At 36.6% G+C, this 25,463-nt stretch overlaps 1 protein-coding gene and 1 long non-coding RNA gene across 2 annotated transcripts in view; both read left to right on the top strand.

The window, feature by feature from the left end:
• Nucleotides 1–25,463, top strand: part of LOC134670360 (4-hydroxyphenylpyruvate dioxygenase-like) — a 38,730-nt gene that overhangs the window by 10,477 nt on the left and 2,790 nt on the right. The window contains exons 5-7 of the mRNA XM_063528178.1: nt 1,697–1,801; nt 2,881–2,968; nt 3,439–3,561. Of these exons, the coding sequence (XP_063384248.1) occupies nt 1,697–1,801; nt 2,881–2,968; nt 3,439–3,561 (316 nt within the window). The remainder of the gene's footprint in view (nt 1–1,696; nt 1,802–2,880; nt 2,969–3,438; nt 3,562–25,463) is intronic.
• On the top strand, nt 21,580–22,519 carry LOC134670359 (uncharacterized). The gene is made up of 2 exons (XR_010099045.1): nt 21,580–21,873; nt 22,268–22,519. It is a non-coding gene; the product is annotated as an uncharacterized LOC134670359 (long non-coding RNA).

The following is a 25,463-nucleotide window of genomic DNA, read 5'->3' as shown; positions in this document are numbered from 1 at the left end:
AATCGTGATTAAAATTTGAGGATTAACTTTTTTTATTCTATTAATTAGTCGAATAAACAGTTAATCTATTAAGTCCCATCTCTGACCACGGCATTTTTACACTTTGAGAATATCTGAAAACAAATGAACACAAGGAGCCATTTTGCAAATCCAATAACTTGGTTATTACTTTTGACAGCGCGTGTCATGTGTCTACACAGAGTCGACACAAAGTCGAAACATTTGCGACTACTTTGTGACTGCAATATTTCTCAGCCTTAAACCATATTTATACATCATAATTAACAAGTTTCGTAGTATGTAAAGCGTTATTTCTGTTATTTAAGTATAGTATACGCATCGAAGTACTAAAAATGCATCAAATAATATATTTATGAACACAGGCACTGAGAAGTAAACAATTTCATTTCCGGCTAAACTAAAACAATTTGGTGGCGCGTTGATTATATTACACTTAGTTTATCAAATCACTCGAGCAGTTTAATTCCCCATAATAATTTAAGTCCCATTGTAATATAAATGCAAACAATATATAATTACGTCTTGTAATCCGTTTTAGAGATGGCGTATTAATGTCACTTATTTTTATTTAACTATTTTTCCATCTGACAGTTTCCATTTGACAGGAACAAAATGAACGAATGAACGAATGATTTTGGCATAAAGTAGTCGCAAACTAGTAACAATGTGTGCACACGGCGACCACACTTTATGTCACTTTGTGTCATGTGTCGACCCTTCCCCATTTCTGGTAACTGTGTCGACACGGCGACGACTCTGCGACTGGAATTGTGACCGAAACAGACGGTGTCGACACAAGATGTGTCTACACCGCGTCGTAACGGCGACTGGAAATGGTTGTATGGGTTAGTTATTAACTTTTTAAGTTTCTAGACTAGACACTAAAACAAGAGGGGCAAACCAAGACAGCAGTGGCGTAACGTCATCGCCAAAGATTTAAACCCACAGGGGTTAGCGGAAACCGATGTCCAGGATAGAGCGAAGTGGAAGGAGAAAAGTAGGAAAGCGGACCCCGTCATAGTACGGAACAAACGCTAGGAGGATGATGATGAAGTTTCTAGAGTAGAGAACCGAAGTGACGTCCCAGCCGAGCTGTAAAATTTTGCAATATAGGTCATTTTGCCATGTGAGCCAGATATGTTTGCAATACGACTATACCCAGCGAGGAAGCATTATTCTTCCTTATTTCGTTCAGATTTTTACAGTTTCTTTATCTCACAGATGTAACTGAGGTATTCCATTTGTTTCCACCGGGCAGCCGGGCACAGATGGGAATAGGTGCATACATATAAATCATTCCTATTTGTCCCTGCCTCAGGTATAGCGGTGGTCACATACCTACTTACACCACGAAACTAGGATGGAGAGGTAGCTACTTCCTTATACTTCTTCTTCTTCAGCGTGTGTTCGCCCACCGTTGGGCATACGCCTCTCCAATCTCTCTCCATTTTGAGCGGTTGTTGGTCTCCCTTATCCAGACTGGTCCTGCAGTTTCCTTAATATCATCGGACTAACGGGCGGGTGGTTTGCCTACACTTTTTCTGCCTAGCCGGGGTCTCCACTCCAAAACGCACTTACTCCACCGTTCGTCGTGAAGTCGGAACATACTTATGCCCTACCCAGACCCATTTACCTTCTTATACTTACTTATATGTTTTTAATTGTGTTATTTCAGTCCGGAGACGAACTTAGAGTACATTGACCACGTGGAAGGCAACGTGGCAGACGGGACCCTGGAGGATTCCGTGGCCTGGTACGAGAAAAACCTGAATATGCACAGGTAATACAAATACCTACTAACAAACAGTAGTTACCAATTCGAAACATATTATAGTTAGACCGTAAAAAGTCTGCAGCGATTTTGATAGCCCACGCAGTGCAAATGTCATTTTAAACGTCAAACTTCTATGAAATTATGATGGATAAATAACACTTACACTGCGTGGGCTATCAAATCCGCTGCAGACTTTTATTGGTGCGACTATAAGAGGGAAGTATAGCTACTGACACAAGTAACTTTTTTCATTACAATTTCCATTTCGGGAGAAAACGTTTTCCACTAACAAAATCTTAACATATCACTTTGAATTTGATGTTGATCGCTTCAGCATACTCGTAATATACCTAATTCTAATATAAGTTTATAGTTTCGCTTTTTACGAAACAATTTCTTTTATTTTGTAAGTATGGCAAATTTTGAAAAAACCTAAAAACCTCCTTTTTCATTGTTTCAATAACATAAGTACAAATAAAAACCGGGCAAGTGCGAGTCGGACTCGCGCACGAAGGGTTCCGTACCATAAAGCAAAAAAAAAAAACGGAAAAAATGCAAAAAGAAAACGGTCACCCATCCAAGTACTGACCACGCCCGACGACGTTGCTTAACTTTGGTCAAAAATCACGTTTGCTGTATGGGAGCCCCACTTAAATCTTTATTTTATTCTATTTTTAGTATTTGTCGTTATAGCGGCAACAGAAATACATCATCTGTGAAAATTTCAACTGTCTAGCTATCACGGTTCGTGAGATACAGCCTGGTGACAGACGGAGGACGGACGGACAGCGAAGTCTTAGTAATAAAGGGTAAAACGGGACCCCGTTTTACCCTTTGGGTACGGAACCCTAAAAACATGGAGAATGAAAAATATTTTGAAGTGGAAGAACGTTTTCTCTTTTTGTATGGAAATTTGGATGATCATGTGCTATAGGTACTTCCCTCTTCAAAAAATCTCTTTTATTCTCAAAACCTACCAGGTCTTCGATCCTCGGTAGCATCGATTAGCCTCTTCCTCCTTGACTTGTATATCATAGACATTGGACACTGGGATGTTTTTTCATTTGATTTTCTTTTTCTTTTAGATTTTGGTGCGTCGACTACACCCATGATCTAGTACCCTACTCCTGCATTAATTCCGCTTCTGTCATCAACAAACATGACAATGTTCTCGTAAGTACGAAAATACACACGATTATAGAAAAGGCAAATCAAAACTAAGCTTGAGACAATACGTAGGTACTTTTGTTTTCGCAGTCCAAAAAAATTTTTTTTTCATAAGTATATTATTGAGAACCTAATCTTCATGCAGTATCCCTTGATTTCATCAAGCAACTAGCGAGTTTTATAATTTATTTTTAAAGTCCAATCGGTCACTGCTCATCGGTCTAAAAATATCCTGAGTGTAACTGATAAGCTAAGGTTTGATGCTGTAATAGAAACATTAAGGGCCAGAGAAATACTTTTAAAGAATCCTTAAACCTGTATTTATAATTTAGTTTTTCCAATATCTCAACTTTTGCATACTCTTTTTGGCGAGTCCCAAGATACAGGCTCGGCCTAAGTAATTTGGGGCGTACCCTACCTTTTTTGCATGCTACTCTATTCATAGTTATTCTCAATAAATTAATTCTTATTCTCAGTTATCAATGAATGAAGCGGCCAAGGGTCTAAGGCCAACGAGCAAAGCCAGTGAGTTTGTGAAGGCGCACGGCTCGTCGGGCGTGGAGCATGTCGCCTTGTATACCGACGATATCATAGCCACTGTAAGTAAAAACCTGAACTAAGGAATACATATACCTTCTCTCCTTCTTCCTCTTATGGTACCGTCTCCTGCCGGAGATTGGCTATCATTAGGGCTATTTTCACTTTTGACGCTGTGCAGCGATCTGGTGCTCATCTTGAACCAGCACCTGAGGTCTTTGAGCCACGAGTAACGTCTAGAAAAAGGAAAATATCTACTCTGAGCTTAGAGCTGTAATCAAGGATGCAGTCTCAATATCGAATCATAAATCATAATCATAAATCATAAATCATTTATTTTGCTTAAAACATGGTACAATAGATGGTCAACAATTATAAGTGAAGCACACATTTCACCAGTAGCTGGCATGCAAAATTTATACCTACAATTATTTTAAACTAACAGAGTCATAACAAAAAAATATATAATTAATGGGATCACATAAAAATAATAAAATACATTAGTAATATTACACATTAGTCACAATACATAAAACACAGTAGTACCTAAGGATTAATTTCAATAATTAAGAGATTCGAAAAATGTCAAGAATATAAAAGAACTTAAGACTACATACCAATCTAACAATTATAATAATCAAAATAATCACTGACACGATAGAAGCATTCGTCTATTAACCATTTTTAGTGTTCCGTACAAAACTTTGTTTACGGAACACTTATGGGATCACTTCGGTCTTGCAAATCAGTTAAATACGTTTTTCTCAGAGACCGTTTGACATAGATACCTAAAATTTGGAATAGTTATAGCAATTACCACCACTCATATTGTAAATAAGTCAAAACTGCTTATTTATTATTAAAGGGGGAAATTTAGGGGGTTGAGAGGGGTAGGCTGAAACTTTTTTCATTTGTAAGAATCGTGTGGGGTACCATTAGAAAGCTTGCAAAAAATTGAGTCGATGGACTGATTTTGACTTCATTTTAGACTGCAATAGTTTCGTCAAAAAATGCATTTAAAGTTGCAAGTTTTCATACAAAAATTTTCACCTCTGTCCTGGCGATTTTCGCGAAAACTATAGCTAACAGGCAGCTGACCAGTCAATACCCAACTTAAAGAAGCATGGAGACGGCGGGAAAATTATCAGCTTAACTTTATCTTTATTAGTTTTTCAACTGCAGCTTGACCTTTGGTTGCTTAGGGCTAGCTAACTGATGCTTACACTGGTCAATTCATATTAGGCATTTAGTAATTTTAGCGAGAAACATCCTTAGTTAAAACTTTGGCAATGAAATTTATGACTTATGTCTTTGACACAAAGTTTAATTCTGCTTGCTTATTTTTGTGGGATATTTAATTTTATCTCAATAGCCTACTATAAGTATGAGAGAGATCTACAAAATACGACCTTATTATATTGCAAATAAGTTTAAATTTCGAACGGGCTTTCCAACCAATGGACTAGGCATCTCAAATCTCTGAAAAATTCAAATTAAGAATTACGTTCTTGACTGTCGTTGTGTTTTTTTTTCCACAATAGGACACATAGAGTTAGTAAGGCGTATAGAGATAATAAAGTCATTTAATATTTATGAACAGCTTTGGCCTCATGTATAGATTTTATTGAGAGTATCTGATTCGTCGAAACAATATACACAATATTCCTTTTCATTAAGTACCATTACATTTCTGTATTAATTGTATAATTATAATATCTATTAATTATATTCAGTACTTATGTATATTTTTGAACGGATCGGTGAGCAACAAGATTCAGGGCTATAACCGCGAAAATAGAAGTTCGCAAATTGCGAGCATTTTTCTCTGTCACTCTAATTACGCCTTCATTGGAGTAAAAGAGAAAGATCCCCGCAAATTGCGAATTTTGGTTTTCGCGGTAGCCTCCTGTTACGAGAAAATAATTTTGGAAGACATTAATAGTATATGACAGTTAAATATCACAGTTTTTAGAAACAAAGGTAAAATTGACGAAATATTTAAAGTAAGCCGATCTTGTTTTTTAGCAGTTCTAAATAATATTAAAGTCTATATATATGGCATAGAACTAGAAACAAAATCAAATAAAAAAAAATAATGAGTTCTAAATTCAAATTGAAGGAGTATACATTTAAGGTATTACAGGCCAAGCGCGCACCACGATTTTAATTTTTGCGACACGATTTTAAGATCGCGCTGTAATATATCGCAGAAAATTAACTGCGCGCACTGCGATGAAAAAGTCGACGATTTGTTCATTCTCAACATGGATTTCGTACCAGTCGCTTGTCATGAAACGTGTCTTTAATATGCGATTTCTGTATGACTTTGAGCATTTATAACACAAAGGTGATCCCCGTCTATTTCCATAATTAAATGGTCAACATTTGGTTTGGAGAGCGAAATGCCGACTGAGATCCGGCCGGGGTGCGATTTTATTATCATAGTGCGCGCGGGGCCATACAACTCCGCATGCTGCAATTCACTTTGCGACAATCGCGTCGCGAACAATCGCCGAAAAATGTGACAAATCACAATTTTAAAATCGCTGCGATTTTTTGTCGCATATGCGCGCACTAACATATAAACACATACGTTGCATTTCTGCGACAAAATTATCGCAGGACAAAAAATCGTGGTGCGCGCTTGCCCTTACTCTAAATTATTATAATACATCAAGCATTCGCGAGATGCTCGACTTCGGTATTCAAACACAAAGCAATAGTACAAGAATCTAACTAAATGCAAAGGCCGAAGGAGCGATTCGAAGATCCGAAGCCTCCGACAGACGCGCGCCTCCCGTAACTTTTCCAAGTATTTTTAAGTACAAGTGTCTAACTCGCAAGATCCAAAGGCTGAAGTCGCATTGGGCCGAAAGCCCGAAGCATCCAGGAGGTCAGTTCTAAACACAGGTAATTAATACAAGTGTCTAAATGCGAAGGCCGTAGGGCCGAAGGCCCGAAGCCTGCAAGATGTCAGTGGTTAAACACAGAACTGACAGCCTGGACGCTTCGGGCCTTCGGCCCTACGCGGAGCTCGGCCTTCGGCCTTCGCATTTAGATCAGTGGCGGATTTCCCATAAGGCACAGTAGGCCCGGGCCTAGGGCGGCAAAATATTAGGGGCGGCAAATTGTGACAAAAAAATTCGCTGATGATAACAAAAAATAACTCAAAATTAGGCCAGGCAACGAATTCTCAAAAAAAGGTACCTATAGAGGGAAATGCATGAAACACAATTTTAATTTGACTTCGTACCTAACTTTATTTGGACTATCTAGGAGGTGAACATATCAAAAGTCCCCGGCCGTAGTCCTTGAGCCGGGGGAAGAAAGGAGTTTGAAGGTCACATTTTTCGGTTTTTCGCTTATACATATCTCGAAAACTATGCGTTCTAATGACATGCTCATTATACAAAATGAAAGCGGGTAAAATTTGCTACAAGCTACAAGTTTTTTGATATCTTGAGGGCCCCGTTTTTAGGGTTCCGTACCTCAAAAGGAAAAAAACAGAACCATTATAGGATCACTCGTGCGTCTGGCTGTCCGTCTGTCACAGCCTATTTTCTCCGAAACTACTGGACCAATTAAGTTGAAATTTGGCACACATATGTATGTTTGTGACCCAAAGATGGACGTGTAACGTAAATAAATGAATTTTAAATATGGAGGCCATTTTTGAAATGAGAAAAATAAAAATTAAAGTTTTTCAAACTATATCGTGTTACATATCAAATCAAGGAGCTCATCGTAAGAATCTCAAATATATATTTTTTTTCATAATTTTAGGATAAATAGTTTAGCAGTTATTCAAGAAAATAGGCAAAAAATGACCATTCCCCTCCCCTCTTATCTCTGAAAGTACTGGGTCTGACCTACTAATTTGTCCTTTAAACTTCTCTGGAATTCGCTGGAGGCCAAAAGAAGGGAAAATAAATTTATATGAGTTTTTATAGGTATAGCAAAAAAATGTTTTTCTTTTTTTTTTAGATTTTTTGAATGTTTTGTAGGTACCTACATCAAAAGTCAATGCTATTGGTAAAACTGTCACTTAAAATGAATAGGTAAGTATTTGCTTATTTTTTTCGCAAAACCTATGTTCCCATGATCATATCACAAGGACGTATAGTTTCTGAGATATACCTAATAAGCGGAAAACCGAAAAATGTGACCTTCAAACCAAACTCCCCTACCCCCGCTCAAGGGGACTTTTGATATGTTCACCTCCTAAAGAGTCCAAATAAAGTTACTAAATTAAAAATGTGTCCCAAGCATTTTATTTCCCTCTATACTTTTTCGTTGCCTGACCTAAATGTAGTCAATATGATGGGTGATGCTGAGAAAGGGGCGGGCGGCTGCAAGGCCTGGGGCCTAGGGCGGCAAAGACTGCAAATCCGCCACTGATTTAGATACTTATACTATTGTTCTGTGTTTAAGTACTAACATCCTGGACGCTTCGGGCCTTCGGCCCTACGCGGAGCTCGGCCTTCGGCTTTCACATTTAGACACTTGTACTATTGTTCTGTGTTAAAGCACTGACATCCTGGACGCTTCGGGCCTTCGCGCTACGCGGAGGTCGGCCTTTGGCCTTCACATTTAGACACTTGTACTATTGCTCTGTGCTAAAGCGATGACATTTTGCTAAAGCTCGGCCTTCGGCCTTCGCACTTAGACACTTTGTACTATTGTTCTGTGTGTGTAGTTGAATACGGTATCCTAAAAACAGGCAAACAACCTCTGTAAAATGTAACGATGCGAGCGGTACGGCTACCATCAGTTTGGCATTGACATAAACGCTACCGTGGGCGTGAACGTAATTTACTTTCTATGCATCTCGCTCGTACTGACATATTAGTGCGAAAGAGATATACCTATAGGAAGTAAATTACGTTCACGATATCGTTTATGTCAATGCCAAACTGATGGTAGCCGTACGGAACACTAAATGCCTCGAGCTATCTCGGGCTTGGCCAAATTATTTTAACCTAGATTTAAATAAATTAAGTGGTAATTCTTTAATGTCATCATGTAAACGATTATAGATACTAATTGACATACATAGCGCATTCTTGCCATACAATTTTGTTTTTTTGGGTGGAATTATAAGTCTATCAGGGTACCTCGTGTTAAACTTACATATATCTTTTTTTCTACTGAAAAATTCCGGATGAAGTTTCACAAATAGACAAATTTCATAAATATATATGCCAGGTACAGTCAAAAGTTTCAATTCCTTAAAAAGCGGCCTACAAGATGTTAAAATGTCTACATTACATATAGATCTTATGCACTGTTTCTGAGCTATTAGCACTTGCTCGGCATGGCTCGAGTTACCCCACAGAAGAATTCCGTACCTAAGCAGAGAACAAACGTATCCATGATATGCCTGTATTGCAGTTTCTCTCGTGCTTATCTTTGTCAGTTTCCATAGAGCAAATGCAAATGAGTTAATTTTACTACATAATTTTTTAATGTGATCGCTCCAGGAACATTCATCGTCCAGCCATATACCTAAAAATTTTGTGCAACATGATTCTGTTAAGTTTTGATTTTCGTACGATACAGTTAACGAGTGTTTATTAGCATTTTTATTAACAAATTGTATATAAGTAGTTTTGTCAATATTGATATTTAAGTTATTTCTACGTAACCACCCATACAACCATTTCCAGTCGCCGTTACGACGCGGTGTAGACACATCTTGTGTCGACACCGTCTGTTTCGGTCACAATTCCAGTCGCAGAGTCGTCGCCGTGTCGACACAGTTACCAGAAATGGGGAAGGGTCGACACATGACACAAAGTGACATAAAGTGTGGTCGCCGTGTGCACACATTGTTACTAGTTTGCGACTACTTTATGCCAAAATCATTCGTTCATTCGTTCATTTTGTTCCTGTCAAATGGAAACTGTCAGATGGAAAAATAGTTAAATAAAAATAAGTGACATTAATACGCCATCTCTAAAACGGATTACAAGACGTAATTATATATTGTTTGCATTTATATTACAATGGGACTTAAATTATTATGGGGAATTAAACTGCTCGAGTGATTTGATAAACTAAGTGTAATATAATCAACGCGCCACCAAATTGTTTTAGTTTAGCCGGAAATGAAATTGTTTACTTCTCAGTGCCTGTGTTCATAAATATATTATTTGATGCATTTTTAGTACTTCGATGCGTATACTATACTTAAATAACAGAAATAACGCTTTACATACTACGAAACTTGTTAATTATGATGTATAAATATGGTTTAAGGCTGAGAAATATTGCAGTCACAAAGTAGTCGCAAATGTTTCGACTTTGTGTCGACTCTGTGTAGACACATGACACGCGCTGTCAAAAGTAATAACCAAGTTATTGGATTTGCAAAATGGCTCCTTGTGTTCATTTGTTTTCAGATATTCTCAAAGTGTAAAAATGCCGTGGTCAGAGATGGGACTTAATAGATTAACTGTTTATTCGACTAATTAATAGAATAAAAAAAGTTAATCCTCAAATTTTAATCACGATTAGTTTAGTCGACCTAACATAGATTGAAATTGAATTAATCTGAACATTAATCGAATAAATTATCGATTAAATCTCGGTTGGAAGTTGACAGGGGGCCATTTATGTACGTAAAAATAATAGAAATGTCTTGCATGCAGATGGTAGCCAAACACTTTGTCATAAAAGTCGAGATGGGTGTCGATTTATAGCTTTTAGGGAGTGCCGATTTCGAAAATGATGACCATTTTGGAATCCAAAATGGCCGCCATGCACTGTGTCATAAAAGTCGTCATGGATGTCGTTTTATACGTTTTAGGGGGCCCCAATTTTGAAAATGACGACCATTTTGGAGTCCAAAATGGCGGCCATGCACTATGCCATAAAAGTCGTCATGGGTGTCGTTTTATAGGTTTTAGGAGGCGCAGATTTCTAAAATGATGACCATTTTGGATTCCAAGATGGCGGCCATACACTATGTCATAAAAGTCGTCATGGATGGCCCCGATTTAGAAAATGATGACCATTTTGAAATCCAAAATGGCGGCAATGCACTATGTCATAAAAGTCGTCATGGGTGTCGTTTTATAGGTTTTGGGGGGCGCAGATTTAGAAAATGATGACCATTTTGGATTCCGAAATGGTGGCCATGCACTATGTCATAAAAGTCGTCATGGGTATCGTTTTATAGGTTTTGGGGGGCGCAGATTTCGAAAACGATGACCATTTTGGATTCCAAGATGGCGGCCATGCACTATGTCATAAAAGTCGTCATGGATGTCGTTTTATAGGTTTTAGGGGGCCCCGCTTTCGAAAATGATGACCATTTTGGAATCCAGAATGGCGGCCATGCACTATGTCATAAAAGTCGTCATGGGTGTCGTTTTATAGGTTTTGGGGGGCGCAGATTTCGAAAATGATAACCATTTTGGAATCCAAAATGGCCGCCATGCACTGTGTCATAAAAGTCGTCATGGATGTCGTTTTATACGTTTTAGGGGGCCCCAATTTTGAAAATGATGACCATTTTGGAGTCCAAAATGGCGGCCATGCACTATGCCATAAAAGTCGTCATGGGTGTCGTTTTATAGGTTTTAGGAGGCGCAGATTTCAAAAATGATGACCATTTTGGATTCCAAGATGGCGGCCATGCACTATGTCATAAAAGTCGTCATGGATGTCGTTTTATAGGTTTTAGGGGGCCCCGATTTAGAAAATGATGACCATTTTGAAATCCAAAATGGCGGCCATGCACTATGTCATAAAAGTCGTCATGGGTGTCGTTTTATAGGTTTTGGGGGGCGCAGATTTAGAAAATGATGACCATTTTGGATTCCGAAATGGTGGCCATGCACTATGTCATAAAAGTCGTCATGGGTGTCGTTTTATAGGTTTTGGGGGGCGCAGATTTCGAAAACGATGACCATTTTGGATTCCAAGATGGCGGCCATGCACTATGTCATAAAAGTCGTCATGGATGTCGTTTTATAGGTTTTAGGGGGCCCCGCTTTCGAAAATGATGACCATTTTGGAATCCAGAATGGCGGCCATGCACTATGTCATAAAAGTCGTCATGGGTGTCGTTTTATAGGTTTTGGGGGGCGCAGATTTCGAAAATGATAACCATTTTGGAATCCAAAATGGCCGCCATGCACTGTGTCATAAAAGTCGTCATGGATGTCGTTTTATAGGTTTTAGGGGGCCCCGATTTAGAAAATGATGACCATTTTGAAATCCAAAATGGCGGCCATGCACTATGTCATAAAAGTCGTCATGGGTGTCGTTTTATAGGTTTTGGGGGGCGCAGATTTAGAAAATGATGACCATTTTGGATTCCGAAATGGTGGCCATGCACTATGTCATAAAAGTCGTCATGGGTGTCGTTTTATAGGTTTTGGGGGGCGCAGATTTCGAAAACGATGACCATTTTGGATTCCAAGATGGCGGCCATGCACTATGTCATAAAAGTCGTCATGGATGTCGTTTTATAGGTTTTAGGGGGCCCCGCTTTCGAAAATGATGACCATTTTGGAATCCAGAATGGCGGCCATGCACTATGTCATAAAAGTCGTCATGGGTGTCGTTTTATAGGTTTTGGGGGGCGCAGATTTCGAAAATGATAACCATTTTGGAATCCAAAATGGCCGCCATGCACTATGTCATAAAAGTTGTCATGGGTGTCGTTTTATAGGTTTTAGGGGGCCCTGATTTCGAAAATGATGACCATTTTGGAATCCAAAATGGCGGCCATGCACTATGTCATAAAAGTTGTCATGGGTGTCGTTTTATAGGTTTTAGGGGGCCCTGATTTCGAAAATGATGACCATTTTGGAATCCAAAATGGCGGCCATGCAGTATGTCATAAAAGTCGTCATGGCTGTCGTTTTATAGGTTTTAGGGAGCGCAGATTTCGAAAATAATAACTATTTTGGAATCCAAGATGGCGGCCATGCACTATGTTAAAAGTCGATATGGATGTCGTTTTGTTGGTCATGGTCATCATTTTCGAAATCTGCTCTTCCTAACACCTATAAATCAACATCTATGACGGCTTATATGACAAAGTGCACGGCAGACATCTTGGAATCCAAAATGGTCATCATTTTCGAATTCTGCACTCCCTAAAACCTATAAAACGATATCCATGACGACTTTTATGACAAAATACGTAGCCGCCATCTTGGAATATAAAATGATCATAGTTTTCGAATTCTGCACTCCCTAAAACCTATAAATCGACATCCGTGACGACGCAAGTTATCTTTATTTTCAGATCTAACAAATTGCTACAGAATACAAAGGACAAAAAAAGAAGCGAGGAGGTAATGAAACAAGCAAAAATACAGATGATTCCTCGACGCAATTGGATGCTTCTTAAATTGTGTCCAGATTTTTTTGTCATAAAAGTTTTTATTTTTCACATATTACTCTCACAAGTTCCGTGACATTTCGACCTTGTAATTTTTTAAGTAAATGTTTTTGTTTATCTATGAGGATCTCACTAGAATAATATAATCAAGGTATGTTTATATTTGATGATTGGAATAGTAACGCAAAAAAAAAAAATATATTTGTGTTTATATTCCTGCCGAAGACTTTTATTTTTCCTTTTCCTTCTACACAAGTTTGGTCAAGTAATAAGAATTTAGGGCTCTCAATTTTATTTTGACTTCTACAACAGTAAAGCTACGAGGCCATGTTTGGTATCGTTTTCGTATAAATGCGCAGTACCAAATTTAGTTATGGTATCACATTGACACCATTCCAAAGTAAAAACATATAAACTTACTTTCTTTTAAACTCCTCTTCACGCTTAAACTGCTGAACAGTTTTAATTTAAATTTAGTACACATATATTTTGAGTCCCGAGACAGGACATAATAAGTTATCTCAAAAATCATCCTTTAAAGGTGTGAAATGAGGTGTAGGGGGGAATTCAGAATTGACTTCTTGAAGTTAATACTGTTTAAGTTTAGGTTTGAAGTCATGTTTTTTTTATCATTTTTAACTAATACTGGAGTCAGTTACGGATCGCTGCCATATATGACCCAAAAATTTTTTATTAAGCTATGAGCTTCATCACATATGATTTCTGAGTAATTCTAAGCATTTCTAGCCTCGGAGGCGATAAGAAGCGTGCGTCTAGTCGAGGAGGGCGGAGTACAAAGATGGCCGCCACCCGTCATCATTCAAAAAAATCTGTTCTGGTCTTGGTGGCTACTAGGGCAAGTTTGGTATCATTTTCGTATAAACCGAAGACGTAGAATTCATTGCTGATATTTGTTTTTTTCAGTTTCATAGTAATTTTGCAAGAAAAACGTAAAAAGATAAAAATTTGGGATGGAGGTTTTTGCTTTGAGAGCTAATAACTTTTGTATAGTGGCCAAAAGTATCATACAAAAAATACTATAATAAAGCGCAATTTATGCAGCTTCTAAACATTTACATGTTTAGTAATATCCTACTGCAAAAAGATGGTGAAAAAATTATTAAATGACCGCAGCGCGGGTAGTTGGACTCTCGCTAGGCGGCGTTTATCTTACAAAATGGTCGAGTACGAGTATCTACGTAGGTAACTATGCTTACTTTGCTAGATTTTATGATAGTCCGCAGTTTCCAGTACACAGACATAATTCTGGTATAGGTTAAAAAAATACACACAGGTATCCTCATGTCTAAAGAGGAGGGCGGCTCGCTTAACAAATAAGATCATGTACAACCGCAATTTCAGGTTGGGTTAGGTTAGGTTCGTTAGTTACCTTTTATCCCTCAGAGCAGAAAATAGAAGCCCCGTGAGGCGGGGCTTCGTTGGTTTGTCACCAAGTCATACTTGCATAACCTATATTAGTATGACAAATATACATAGCTGTTATGATTTCTAAATGTAAGCTCTCCGCATAATAGTTATTTGTTTTACAAGGGGGCAAAGTTGTTGTTTAACCGCTCGTGCTAATATTGATACCCGATCAAGCGAAAGATTTCAAAATTGAACCACGAGCGTAGTGAGTGGTTCGAAAAATGGAATCTTGAGCGTTGTAAGGGTTTCAAAGAACGAGGGTTAAACAAAATTTGCCGCCGAGTGAAACACAGAATTTTTCACCACACCAACCTGAAGCAAATATTAAATGTAAAATATTAAACAAAATCAAACCAAATCAAATCCAAATGAATGTTATGTGCAGGTTGAAGTTATTTATTAAAATCAACAAGTAAGTACCTATAAAATTACTTAAAGTGAGTTATAGCATGAAAATTATCTCTTCCTAAGTAGTACAATTTCTCTCATTAATAGTGTTTTAATATTATCAGCAAAAATAAGAGCGCTATTTTATTAGAATAATTTTATTTATAATACATAGTTATTTCTCGGACCCAATTTTGGACCCGGGTATATCCTTAAACTACGTTCAAAAGAGAGGTATGGGCATTGTCATCTCGCTTTGTGTGGTAGGGCACAGCACAGCGGATGTCATTCCAGATCTATCCGAGCAGAGCCCAACTGGGGAAGTACGTACTTACCTTCACCTTACAGAAAACACCGGTCAAATAACACTAGGCCCCACTCAAATCGTTGCAAGTGCATTGCAATTAAAGTGCATAAAATTATGTCTGTATGATGAATTATGTCTGGATGAAAGTATTTTATTCGTCATCATAAAATCTAGCAAAGTAAGCATACCTACGTAGATACTCGTACTCGATCATTTTGTAAGATAAACGACGGTCCGCAAGATAAACGAAAGTCCAACTACCCGCGCTGCGGTCATTTAATAATTTTTTCACCATCTTTTTGCAGTAGGATATTACTCAACGTGTATATGTTTAGAATCTGCATGAATTACGCTATATTATAGTATTTATTATATGATATTTTGGCCACTATACAAAAGTTATTAGCTCTCAAAGCAAAAACCTCCATCCTAAATTTTCATCTTTTTACGTTTTTCTTGTAAAATTACTATGAAGCTGAAAAAAACAAATATCAGCAATGAATTCTACGTCTCCGGTTTATACGAAAATGATACCAAACTTGCCCTAGTAGCCACCAGGACCAGAACAGATTTTTTTGAATGATGACGGGTGGCGGCCATCTTTGTACCCCCCCTCCCAGTCCCTCTTATTGCCTCCCAGGCTTGAAATGCTTAGAATTACTCAAAGATCATATGTGATGAAGCTCATAGCTTAATAAAAATTTTTTGGGTCAACTTCATAACTGACTCCGCTATAAATCAAAGATGTAGACCATCCCAAATTTAATATAAATCGGTTCAGCGGTTATTGATTTTCCGTACAAATTTCCACGCCACTTTTCACACCTTCAAAAGGTTGCTTGGTTATAAGATCTATCCTATGTCCTGTTCCGGGACGCAAACTATTTCTATACCAAATTTCAACGAAATCGGTTCAGCGGTTAAGCGTCAAGAGGAGTTTAAAAAAAACCGGCCAAGTGCGAGTCGGACTCGCGTATTAAGGATTCCGTACATTAAGTCCGACGCGCGCTTGACTGCACATTTCTAATAGGTTTTCCTGTCATCTATAGGTAAAGAACTATTTTGTGTATTCAGACGGACAGACATACAGACGCACGAGTGATCCTATAAGGATTCCGTTTTTTGCTTTTGAGGTACGGAACCCTAAAAAGATTTTTTTTAATTTTGTGGAATGGTGTCAATGTGATACCTTAAATGGATTCAGCAACCCAGATTTATACGAAAACGATACCATACACGGCCTAGCACCTTCACTGATGTAGATATATCAAGATAATATTGATAGCCCTAAATAAACTTTCAAGAGCGGATATCTCAAAAACTATTCAACATATCGAAAAAATTGACTGAATAAACTTGTAACAAATTAAATTAACTTTCATTTTGTATAAGTGGCCATGTCGCTAAGATGCATAGTTTCCGAGATATAATCGAAAAACCGGAAAATGGGACCTTCAAAGCCCCCTCTCTTCCCCCCGCTCAAGGGCTACGGCCGGGGACTTTTGATATGTTCACCTCCTAACTTGTCCAAACCAAGTTACAGAGTCAAAAATTGTGTTCCGAGCATTTCCCTCTACAACGTTTTGGAGCATTCGTTGGCTGACCTAAGTAGCTTATTGCATTTCTTTAAAAACTTTTCTGTAAAAGGTTGACGGGTGTTGGGTGTTTATATGGTTTTCATTTGCATCGCCCATGATGACTTACTAGAATTACTTACGAGCACACGAGACACTAATAGTAGTTTGACAAACCTTGGTTTTCAAGAGGTATTTTATATTGACATTTGCTGTCACAAATTTTCTGTCAGATTTAGTCGCAAACCGCACGCAAAGTGCACACAAATGTGTCGACACCTTGTTACGGAAAAGTGTACACACGGCGACGACACTTTGTTTCGAAACAATTCTAGACACATTGTGTGGACTCTGTTACGACACATCTGACATTTAGTTACCACTTTGAAGATTCTGCGACTGGAATGGTTATATGGGCATGTTATAACATCAGTAACCGTATTGTTAATGTCATTATTATATGTGTTAACATCATGGCACGGTATGACGATGGCTAGATCGTCAGCAAAAAGCGTACACGTAAAAACAGTTACATTTGGTAGGTCATTGACGTATAATAAGAAAAGAAGGGGTCCCATGATGCTCCCTTGTGGAACACCTACATTGTTTACATTAGTGGACGATTTGTATTGAACTGTGGTATTGGAAGAGTCAATTTGGGTTACTTCCACGAATTGTGTCCTACCATATAAGTATGTCTTGAGCCAATCGTTAGGTACACCTCTTATACCGTACAGTTCACATTTAGCTAGAAGTGTTTCATGGCAGACAAAATCAAAGGCTCGGCTCATGTCAAAGAAAATTGCAGTTACAGGCATGCTCGTGTTCATATAGCTGAGTATGTTATTTGACAAGGTGAAAGCAGCCAAAGTAGTCGATTTCCCTTTCTGAAAACCAAACTGTTCAGTTTTAATAATATTAAATCTATTTAGAAAAGATGTTAAACGTATATGAAAAGCCTTTTCGAAAATCTTAGATATTACTGGAAGCAGTGAAATTGGCCTGTAGTTTTCAACACTTTCCTTGTTACCTTTTTTGTACAATGGTTTAATGAGAGATAATTTCAAAGGTTCCGGGAAAATGCCACTCGAAAAAGATATATTTACTAAATAACTTATAACTTCAGCAATTTCTTTTTTACAGTCCTTGATTATTTTGGTTTGTATTTCATCATAACCAGCAGAGTTAGTGGAGTTGAGATTAGTGATGATTCTACATATTTCATTTTCATCTGTTGGCGTTAGGAACAGATTGGCATTACTTTTTTCTATTAGAGAGAAATCAGGTTTAAAGTTGTCATTATTATTAGAATTCGTTAGATTAATATAAAAGTCGTTAAAAGAATTGGCAATATCGATAGGATTATTAATTGTGTTATTATTAATTACTAGTTTCTCGATGTTACCGTCAATTATCTTAGTTGTATTAGACACATTTTTAATAACATCCCAAGTTGCCTTACCAATGTTTTTGGATCTACTTACATGGTTTATATTTGCATTTTTTTGAGCTTGGTGTATGCATCGTTTCAGAATCTTAGAATAATTGTTGTACTTAGTTTTACTATGCATGTAACTAGTATGGTTTTTGGATTTTGAGTAATAACTAAAACGTAAATGCCTCTTTGTCACTACGGATTTCTTGATGCCTCTTGTAAACCATACAGATTTAGTATTAATAGTTGTTTTTATTTTATTCAAAGGGAAACACAAATTGTAGAACATGGTAAAAGTAGCATGAAATTCTTCGAAAGCCCCCGATGCGTCATTGTTATTGTATATGTGAGACCATGATAAACTCGCAAGGCAGTTGCGGAATTTTTTAATGTTTTCAGTACTATAATCTCTTTTATAACGGTAAAAATATAAGCGTGGTGTCTCTTTATGTGCGACAATAAAAGTCAGACTCTGTGCAGTTTCGTGATCGGACAAACCTAACTCTAGAACATTACTTTGAGCTTCGGGAATATTTGATAGAATCTGATCGAGACATGATTCTTTGCGTGTAGGACAAAGAATATGAATATTAAAATTACTATTAGCAGTAATTCTTTTTAGTTCATTTGAGTATTCTGTAGTCTGAAGCAAATCTATGTTAAAGTCTCCGGTAATCACTGTTTTGTATTTTGTTTTGTGTTTTAGTTTATTTATAAGCCGTTCCAATTTTTGAAGAAATTGTGATGGATTAGCTGATGGGGTTCTGTAGACGCAAATAACAATACATTTTATTAGCGGTATATCTATGCCACAACATTCAAATACATAGTCCTCAGAGAACTCATTTAGGAAAGGCACCTCTTGGGTTTGAATTTGGTTTGCACAAAATATACAAGCACCCCCTCTTTTTTGATGCGACCGAGAGTACGATGATCTAAGCTGGTATCCTTTCGCATGTAGATTTCTTTCATTACCCCTTTTTATAAATGTTTCGGTAAAACAAAGAACATCGAAAAATGTATCGTTTTCTGACAGCTCGTCAAGTGTTACTTCAAGTAAATCTCTTTTGCTAATAAAACCTGCTATGTTTTGATGGAATATGGTAAAAGAGTTACTTTTAGTCGCGAAAAAATTTGTTGACTTGTCGTGTTTCATTTGACGCTGCGTTGCCTGTATTGAGTTTCGTGAAATAGTCAGTAATAGATTTTTGACACAACGATCTTATGTATTTAGCAGTGACATTCTCAAGTGAAGATTTTTTGAAGTAGTAGGGTATGGTTCCTTTACAGCATGTATTAGTTAATCTACTAGATTTACTTGATTGGTTCTGCTTGTTGTACAATTTGGACTTGAATTTGTTGTAGCTGATGTACTCTTGTTCATAAAATCTCGAATCAAGAATAAAATTAATTCTATAACATAATGTGTTCATAAAATTTTTGTTCCTATAAACCAAATCGTCCAGATCTAAAAACGTACAATTAATAAAGCTTTCGCAAAATAATTTAATAGCGTTATTTAACCTATTCTCACTAAGGTGTTGACATATTTTTACACTAGTGACAATAACAAAAGCCTTAGGACGCATTTTTAAAAACACACTAAGCTCTGCAAGTAATTTTGTTGGATTATTATCGTTTTCACCGATACTTAAAATGATTACATCGTCATCGCTGGTATTTAAAGTCTCTGGTGACTTCAATATATCTTCACAGCGAGCTTCGGGCTTGACTGTCGATGTGACCTCATATCGTTCGAACTTCGTGTTCCGTCTTGACTTTAACAATGCGGCTGCCATTCCACAGCTTTGTTGTCCACCGAGGATGTATATTTTTTTCATTAAGTTGTTCCGCTTTAGTGTAGCTTCTTGTCTGTGTTCAGTGTCGGTGTTAGGTGCAGCTTCATTGTTCGCTGAGGTAATATTTGAGTTTTCAGCAGTAGTTTCAACTTTGTGGGACATTATTTCGTCGTTTTTGTCAGTTTGAGTCGACAGATTTTGTATTTTATTTGGGTTCTTTGAAGGGTTTACGGTTGTCGCCGTTGATTTACATATAACCTTTGGCTGTTCAGTTTGTCGGGAGCATTCAGATAACTGTTTATTAAGGTTTTCGTTCTCCTTTTTAAGTGTAGTAATATAACTATCAGAGAGCTTAAGTTTATCTTCCAGTTGTGCAATCTTACTCTTTAATACTTCAACTTCATCTTGGGAGTTATTTATCATATTAGACTCCTTTATTTCGCTTATACTTTTTAATGAAGAGTATTCCGCTTCTAAAGACTTGATTCCCAATGTTAAAGCATCAATTTTTGAATTTAATGCTGTCAGAGAGTTCATGTTAAGGTTTATTTCAGTCTTAAAGTTGCTAAGAGAGCATTTGATTTCATGTTGCATTAGGGTTTTCATTTCCATTTTTAGCTGGCCGTTTATTTCAGATATAATAGATGTTTTCTGGAGCTCTAGTTTTCTGTTCATTAGTTCGCTAACTTGTTCTAGAGTCATATTTGGACGGTGAATTTGTGATTCAAGTTTATTAACATTGTGTCCTAGCTGCGGGTGGTCTAACTGTGGCTTCATTGACATACCGGGGGACATTAATGTGTCTCCAAGTAAGTTGCTCTCGTCCATCGTGTCGTCACACGACATATTCGTAATATCTAATGTCTCAATTTGCCTGGCTCTGCTCATACCTGCCGGCGAAGCATGTGTATTATCGTTTCTGTGCCGTCGGGTTATGGCATCACACGAGGGGCAAGTCCAATATTTATTTAAATTTACTTGATGCTCTCTAAAATAAGCTGTGGTAATGTTCAAGCAAAGGAAATGGTAGCTCCCAGAGCAACGTGTGCAATTTAGCAGTTCTCCCCTCTCTATTTTTCCACTACACGCCAAGCAATGCATTGTTTTGTTTACAAAGCAAAAATAAAAATAAAATTTGTTTAATATATTTAGTCTAGTCTTTGTCTTATAATTGTGCAAATTGGAACGTACTCCGAGAATCCAATTCGGACCGCTGACTACAAGTCCAATACGGACATCAAAGTGACAGGTCGTATTTGTCAAACTTGCAAGCAACAAACATAATTGCGTATTTAAGCAATAGAAAAACACCTCTTAATTGTGTCAGTGTGCGTTAAAGCTTGAGCTCTGATTGGTGGGTGGTTTCAAATATCTTGTAAACAATGACAGAGCGAGTTAAAGCTAAGCGGGCCGTTGGCAGTTGGTATAATAATATTTTGCATTAACTCACAGTTTCTTTGTCACATGATGGCTTTTACAGCACGATATTATCACTTTATTCCTTCTTCGTAAATTATAGTCGTTTCTTGAGGAAGAAGATGAGTTTTTACATTATAATATATTTAAATCGGCAGGAGTAAACAAATATACGTCTAATCAGATGAAATTTTTTTTTTTTTTAAACAATTATGGCCTGGATGCGAGTCCTTTAAGCCAAGTCTTTATTTTGCTATTGTTAGAACACTTCATTTAAAGAGTTAAATGGCAAAGAATGCACTAATAATTTTATTACAACACACTTCACTTTATATTTTCAACACTGTTGTTTTTATATACTTGTATAATGGAACGTAACTGTCAACATTTTTAAGAATATCGGTGAGGCGGCGGGGGACATTATTATCAAACACTTCACTTAATTCACTTGCAAAGATGAGTCTTTCAAACGCAAACACTTGGCATTTAAATATAAGGTGTTCAACATCTGCAACGCTACCATTCTGGCAGTGAGGACATGTACCATCGGCTATAATCGAAAATCTGGCTAAGTGCGCTGGTGCACAGTTGTGACCAAACCTCAATCTATTGATGGTGGTAATAAAGCTACGACTTCCAATCTTTATCTTCTCATACCAAGGCTTTCCAGGTAAGTCGGTTTGAATACTAGCGTACCATCTTCCTTTTGTCTCTCTATCTTTGGTCCATAAATCTATCCACATCTTAGCCACAACAGTCTTAACAGAAGCTTGACAATCAGTTAGTGGAATTCTAGTACTACATCTTACATCTAATTCGTTGATACCTAAATAAGCAGCTTTGTCTGCAACTTCATTCCCTGTTATACCAGTATGGGATGGAATCCACATAAAATTAATATTTACATTATTATTTTTCAGTTGTAATAACAACTTTTTAATTTGGTACAATATAAAATTATCTTTATAATGCAATTGATTATTCTGTAATCCATAAATTAAACTAAGTGAATCAGTGAAAATAAAGAAATGCTTATATTCTGACATTCTTAATATAACTTTCAGGGCTTCAAATACAGCATATGCTTCAGCCGTAAATATGGAACATAAATCATGCAACCTAAAGCTTTGTACAAATTTAGTCTGAGGATCATACACTGCACTTCGAACATGGGACTCTGCTTTACTACCATCTGTGTATAATTTGTAATAATTGGGAATTTGTGACAAGAAATGTAGAAAATCAGTATTATTATTGATAGATTTTGTGCATACTGTAATGTTTAAAAGTTTACTATTAAAGCTATCATCATAACATGGCCAAATTTCATTTTTATATATATTACTAAACTTAGCTTCCACCTGTAAGAGTAATGCTGTTAACTTAGGAATTCTGGGATGACCCTTTATTCTTCTTATTATACTTTGATTATTTTTAGCATATATCTTAATTAAATATCTGTAAGCTAACAACACCCATCTGACAGGTAAAGGCATTGTTTTTGTCTCTACTTCCATTGCTCTTATTGGGGTTGAACACATTGCCCCCGATATTATTCGCATTGCCTTATTTTGAATTATTTGTAATTTATGTGTGTGATCAGTATTCATATGTACAAGAAAACTATAATCAAAGTGACTTCTGACTAGGGTTTTGTATAGTAAGGACAGTACTTTAGGGTCGGCACCCCAAGATATACCGGCAAGACATCTCATAATATTTAAACCTTTAACAGAATTACAAATTATGTGCTTAGCATGTAGCTCAAAATTTAAATGATTATCTATTACTACGCCTAGAAACTTATGAGAAGGAACTTCTCTAATAATCTCATTATTATATACAATATTTACATTTGTTGTGTCTTTGCTCAATATTAATAACTTGCTTTTGTCAGGATTTATCTTTAAGTGTAAATAATTATTGTAATAAACATGAAGTTCATTAAGTGCATTATTAATGTGAGCTTTAGCTACATCTAGATTAGAATTAATAGAATATATTACAAGATCATCTGCAAATTGCAGTATACTAACATTAGAACTATTTACAAATGAGTTTATCTCGCTAGTGTACAAATTATACAGTAAAGGAGACAGCGTTGCTCCTTGCATTGTGCCTTTGGAAACTTGTCGTGGTCCATGTAATATGTTATTAAATTTTACATATAGCTCTCTATCATCTAAGAAATTAAATATCCATTTGCATAATTTCCCAGGGATATTAATATTAGATAGAACTTTTACTAGTATTGTAGGATCAACATTGTCAAATGCTCCTTGTACATCTAAAAATATACAAACAGCATGTGACTTGTTATAATTAGCTAATTTTAAATCAGAAACAAGAGATATGAAGCTGTCAGAACAGCTTCTACCTCGTCGAAAGCCGTTTTGAAATGGAGGCAATATGTTGTTTGCCTCAACATACCAATCAAGTCTAGTCTTTATCATATTCTCAAAAACCTTACCAATACATGATGATAGAGAAATTGGTCTATAAGAATTGGCCTCACTAGGAGGTTTATCTGGTTTCAAAATAGGTACTACACATTGTGTTTTCCAAGATTGAGGTATTTTGCCATGTATCCAAAGTAAATTCATAATTCTTAGCAAAACTTTTTGACCATTAACATGCAGCTTCTTTAAAAGTAGGTATGGTATATCATCTAAGCCTGGGGTAGTATTTTTCCTAGATTGCAGACTTACAATGAATTCCTCCCAAGTAAAAGGTTCAATAAGGTACTTAGACTCATTATTATCATTGTTACTTTCAAATAAACTTTCTATAGAGCTAGGATCGTTACTACAACCTTGGGTTAGTTTAGTTATAAATGGTTCTATAAATTCATCATTTTTAATTATCTGCTTAGATTTTAATCCCTTAAAACGTTTAATATTGTTCCATATTAACCCAATAGGTGTACATCGATTTAAAGAAGCACAAAAACTACGCCAACTACTAGTTCTTTCCTCTGCTATTGTGCGTTTTTTAAGAGCAACAAGTCTCTTGTACGTAATATAATTTTCTATGGATGGATTCGCCCTGTAATATTTTAATGCCTCGTAGGCTTTAATGACACTATCCTCACATTTTTTATTCCACCAAGGAACCGGCGGTCTGCTAATAAAGTTTGTATTTTTAGTAAGTTTTGGGATACATTGTATTTTTAATAGGTGGAGTTCAGAAGTAAATTTGTCATATAATTGTATAGGATCATTCTCATTTAAAGGAAAATCCGAGAATACCTCTTCTGAAAGCTCTTTATATTTATTCCAGTCAGCTTTAGTATATATAAATTTATCTATAGGGTCACTTATTTGATATTTTTCAAGAGAGGTCAATATACTAACTATAGTAGGGTAGTGATAACTGCCCATAGGGTCGTCGTGGACTTGCCACTCGCACAGAGGTGCTATGCTTGCACTGCAGAAGCTAACATCGATCGCTGAAGGATTTCGATTAGGGTAAGTAACTGTAGTTGGGTTTCCGTCATTTAAGATACATAAGTCTAAGTCACTTATAATATCGAACAGTGTGTTACCTCGGGATTGGTTAGTAGCGCAACCAAACGCTGTATGATGTGCATTGAAATCTCCTGATATTATTATAGGTGTTGGTAATTTTTCAATTATATTTTTAAGTCTATTTAGTCTTATGTGTGGACGGTTTGGAGGACAGTACACACATAAAACTGATAAAGGCCCTCGGTCAGTCACAATTGAGATCGCTACATTTTGAATACTTTCATAAAAGTTAGTCTGTATAAAAGTATGTTTGTATATATTTTTAACAAGTATAGCAACTCCGCCATGTCCATTTTTACTATATTTGCAGTAAATATTATAATTAGGTATTCTAAAAGCAGTAGTTGGTTTTAACCAGGTTTCATTAAGAAGACAAACATCAATATTATTAAGTTTTAAAAAATTAATTAGCAACGGTTTTTTATTTGAAACAGATTGAATATTGAATTGAGCAATACGAATGTGTGTAGGATCCATTATTTAATGTTTTTAATAAGCATATCTTTAATAGAACTATTAGTGATTGGGTTGGAATCGGTCTTGTTGGCTAATTCTATGAGAGTGCTAACCAGTGCATTCATTAAATCTGTATTCTGTAACAATTCTTTTTTAATGTCAAATTTCGGGATTTCTGCTGATGTAGAAGGAACAGGTTTTTGCGATTGTGTTTTTGGTGTTTTTTCAGGTCTTACAGTTTTGCTTTTGTCAGGTAACGCCGGAAACTCGACTTTTC

Source organism: Cydia fagiglandana, chromosome 13, assembly GCF_963556715.1.
Source record: "Cydia fagiglandana chromosome 13, ilCydFagi1.1, whole genome shotgun sequence".
Classification (NCBI taxonomy): domain Eukaryota; kingdom Metazoa; phylum Arthropoda; class Insecta; order Lepidoptera; family Tortricidae; genus Cydia; species Cydia fagiglandana.
The sequence above is the reverse complement of the archived record's forward strand: the minus strand, read 5'-3'. Positions and strand labels throughout refer to the sequence as shown.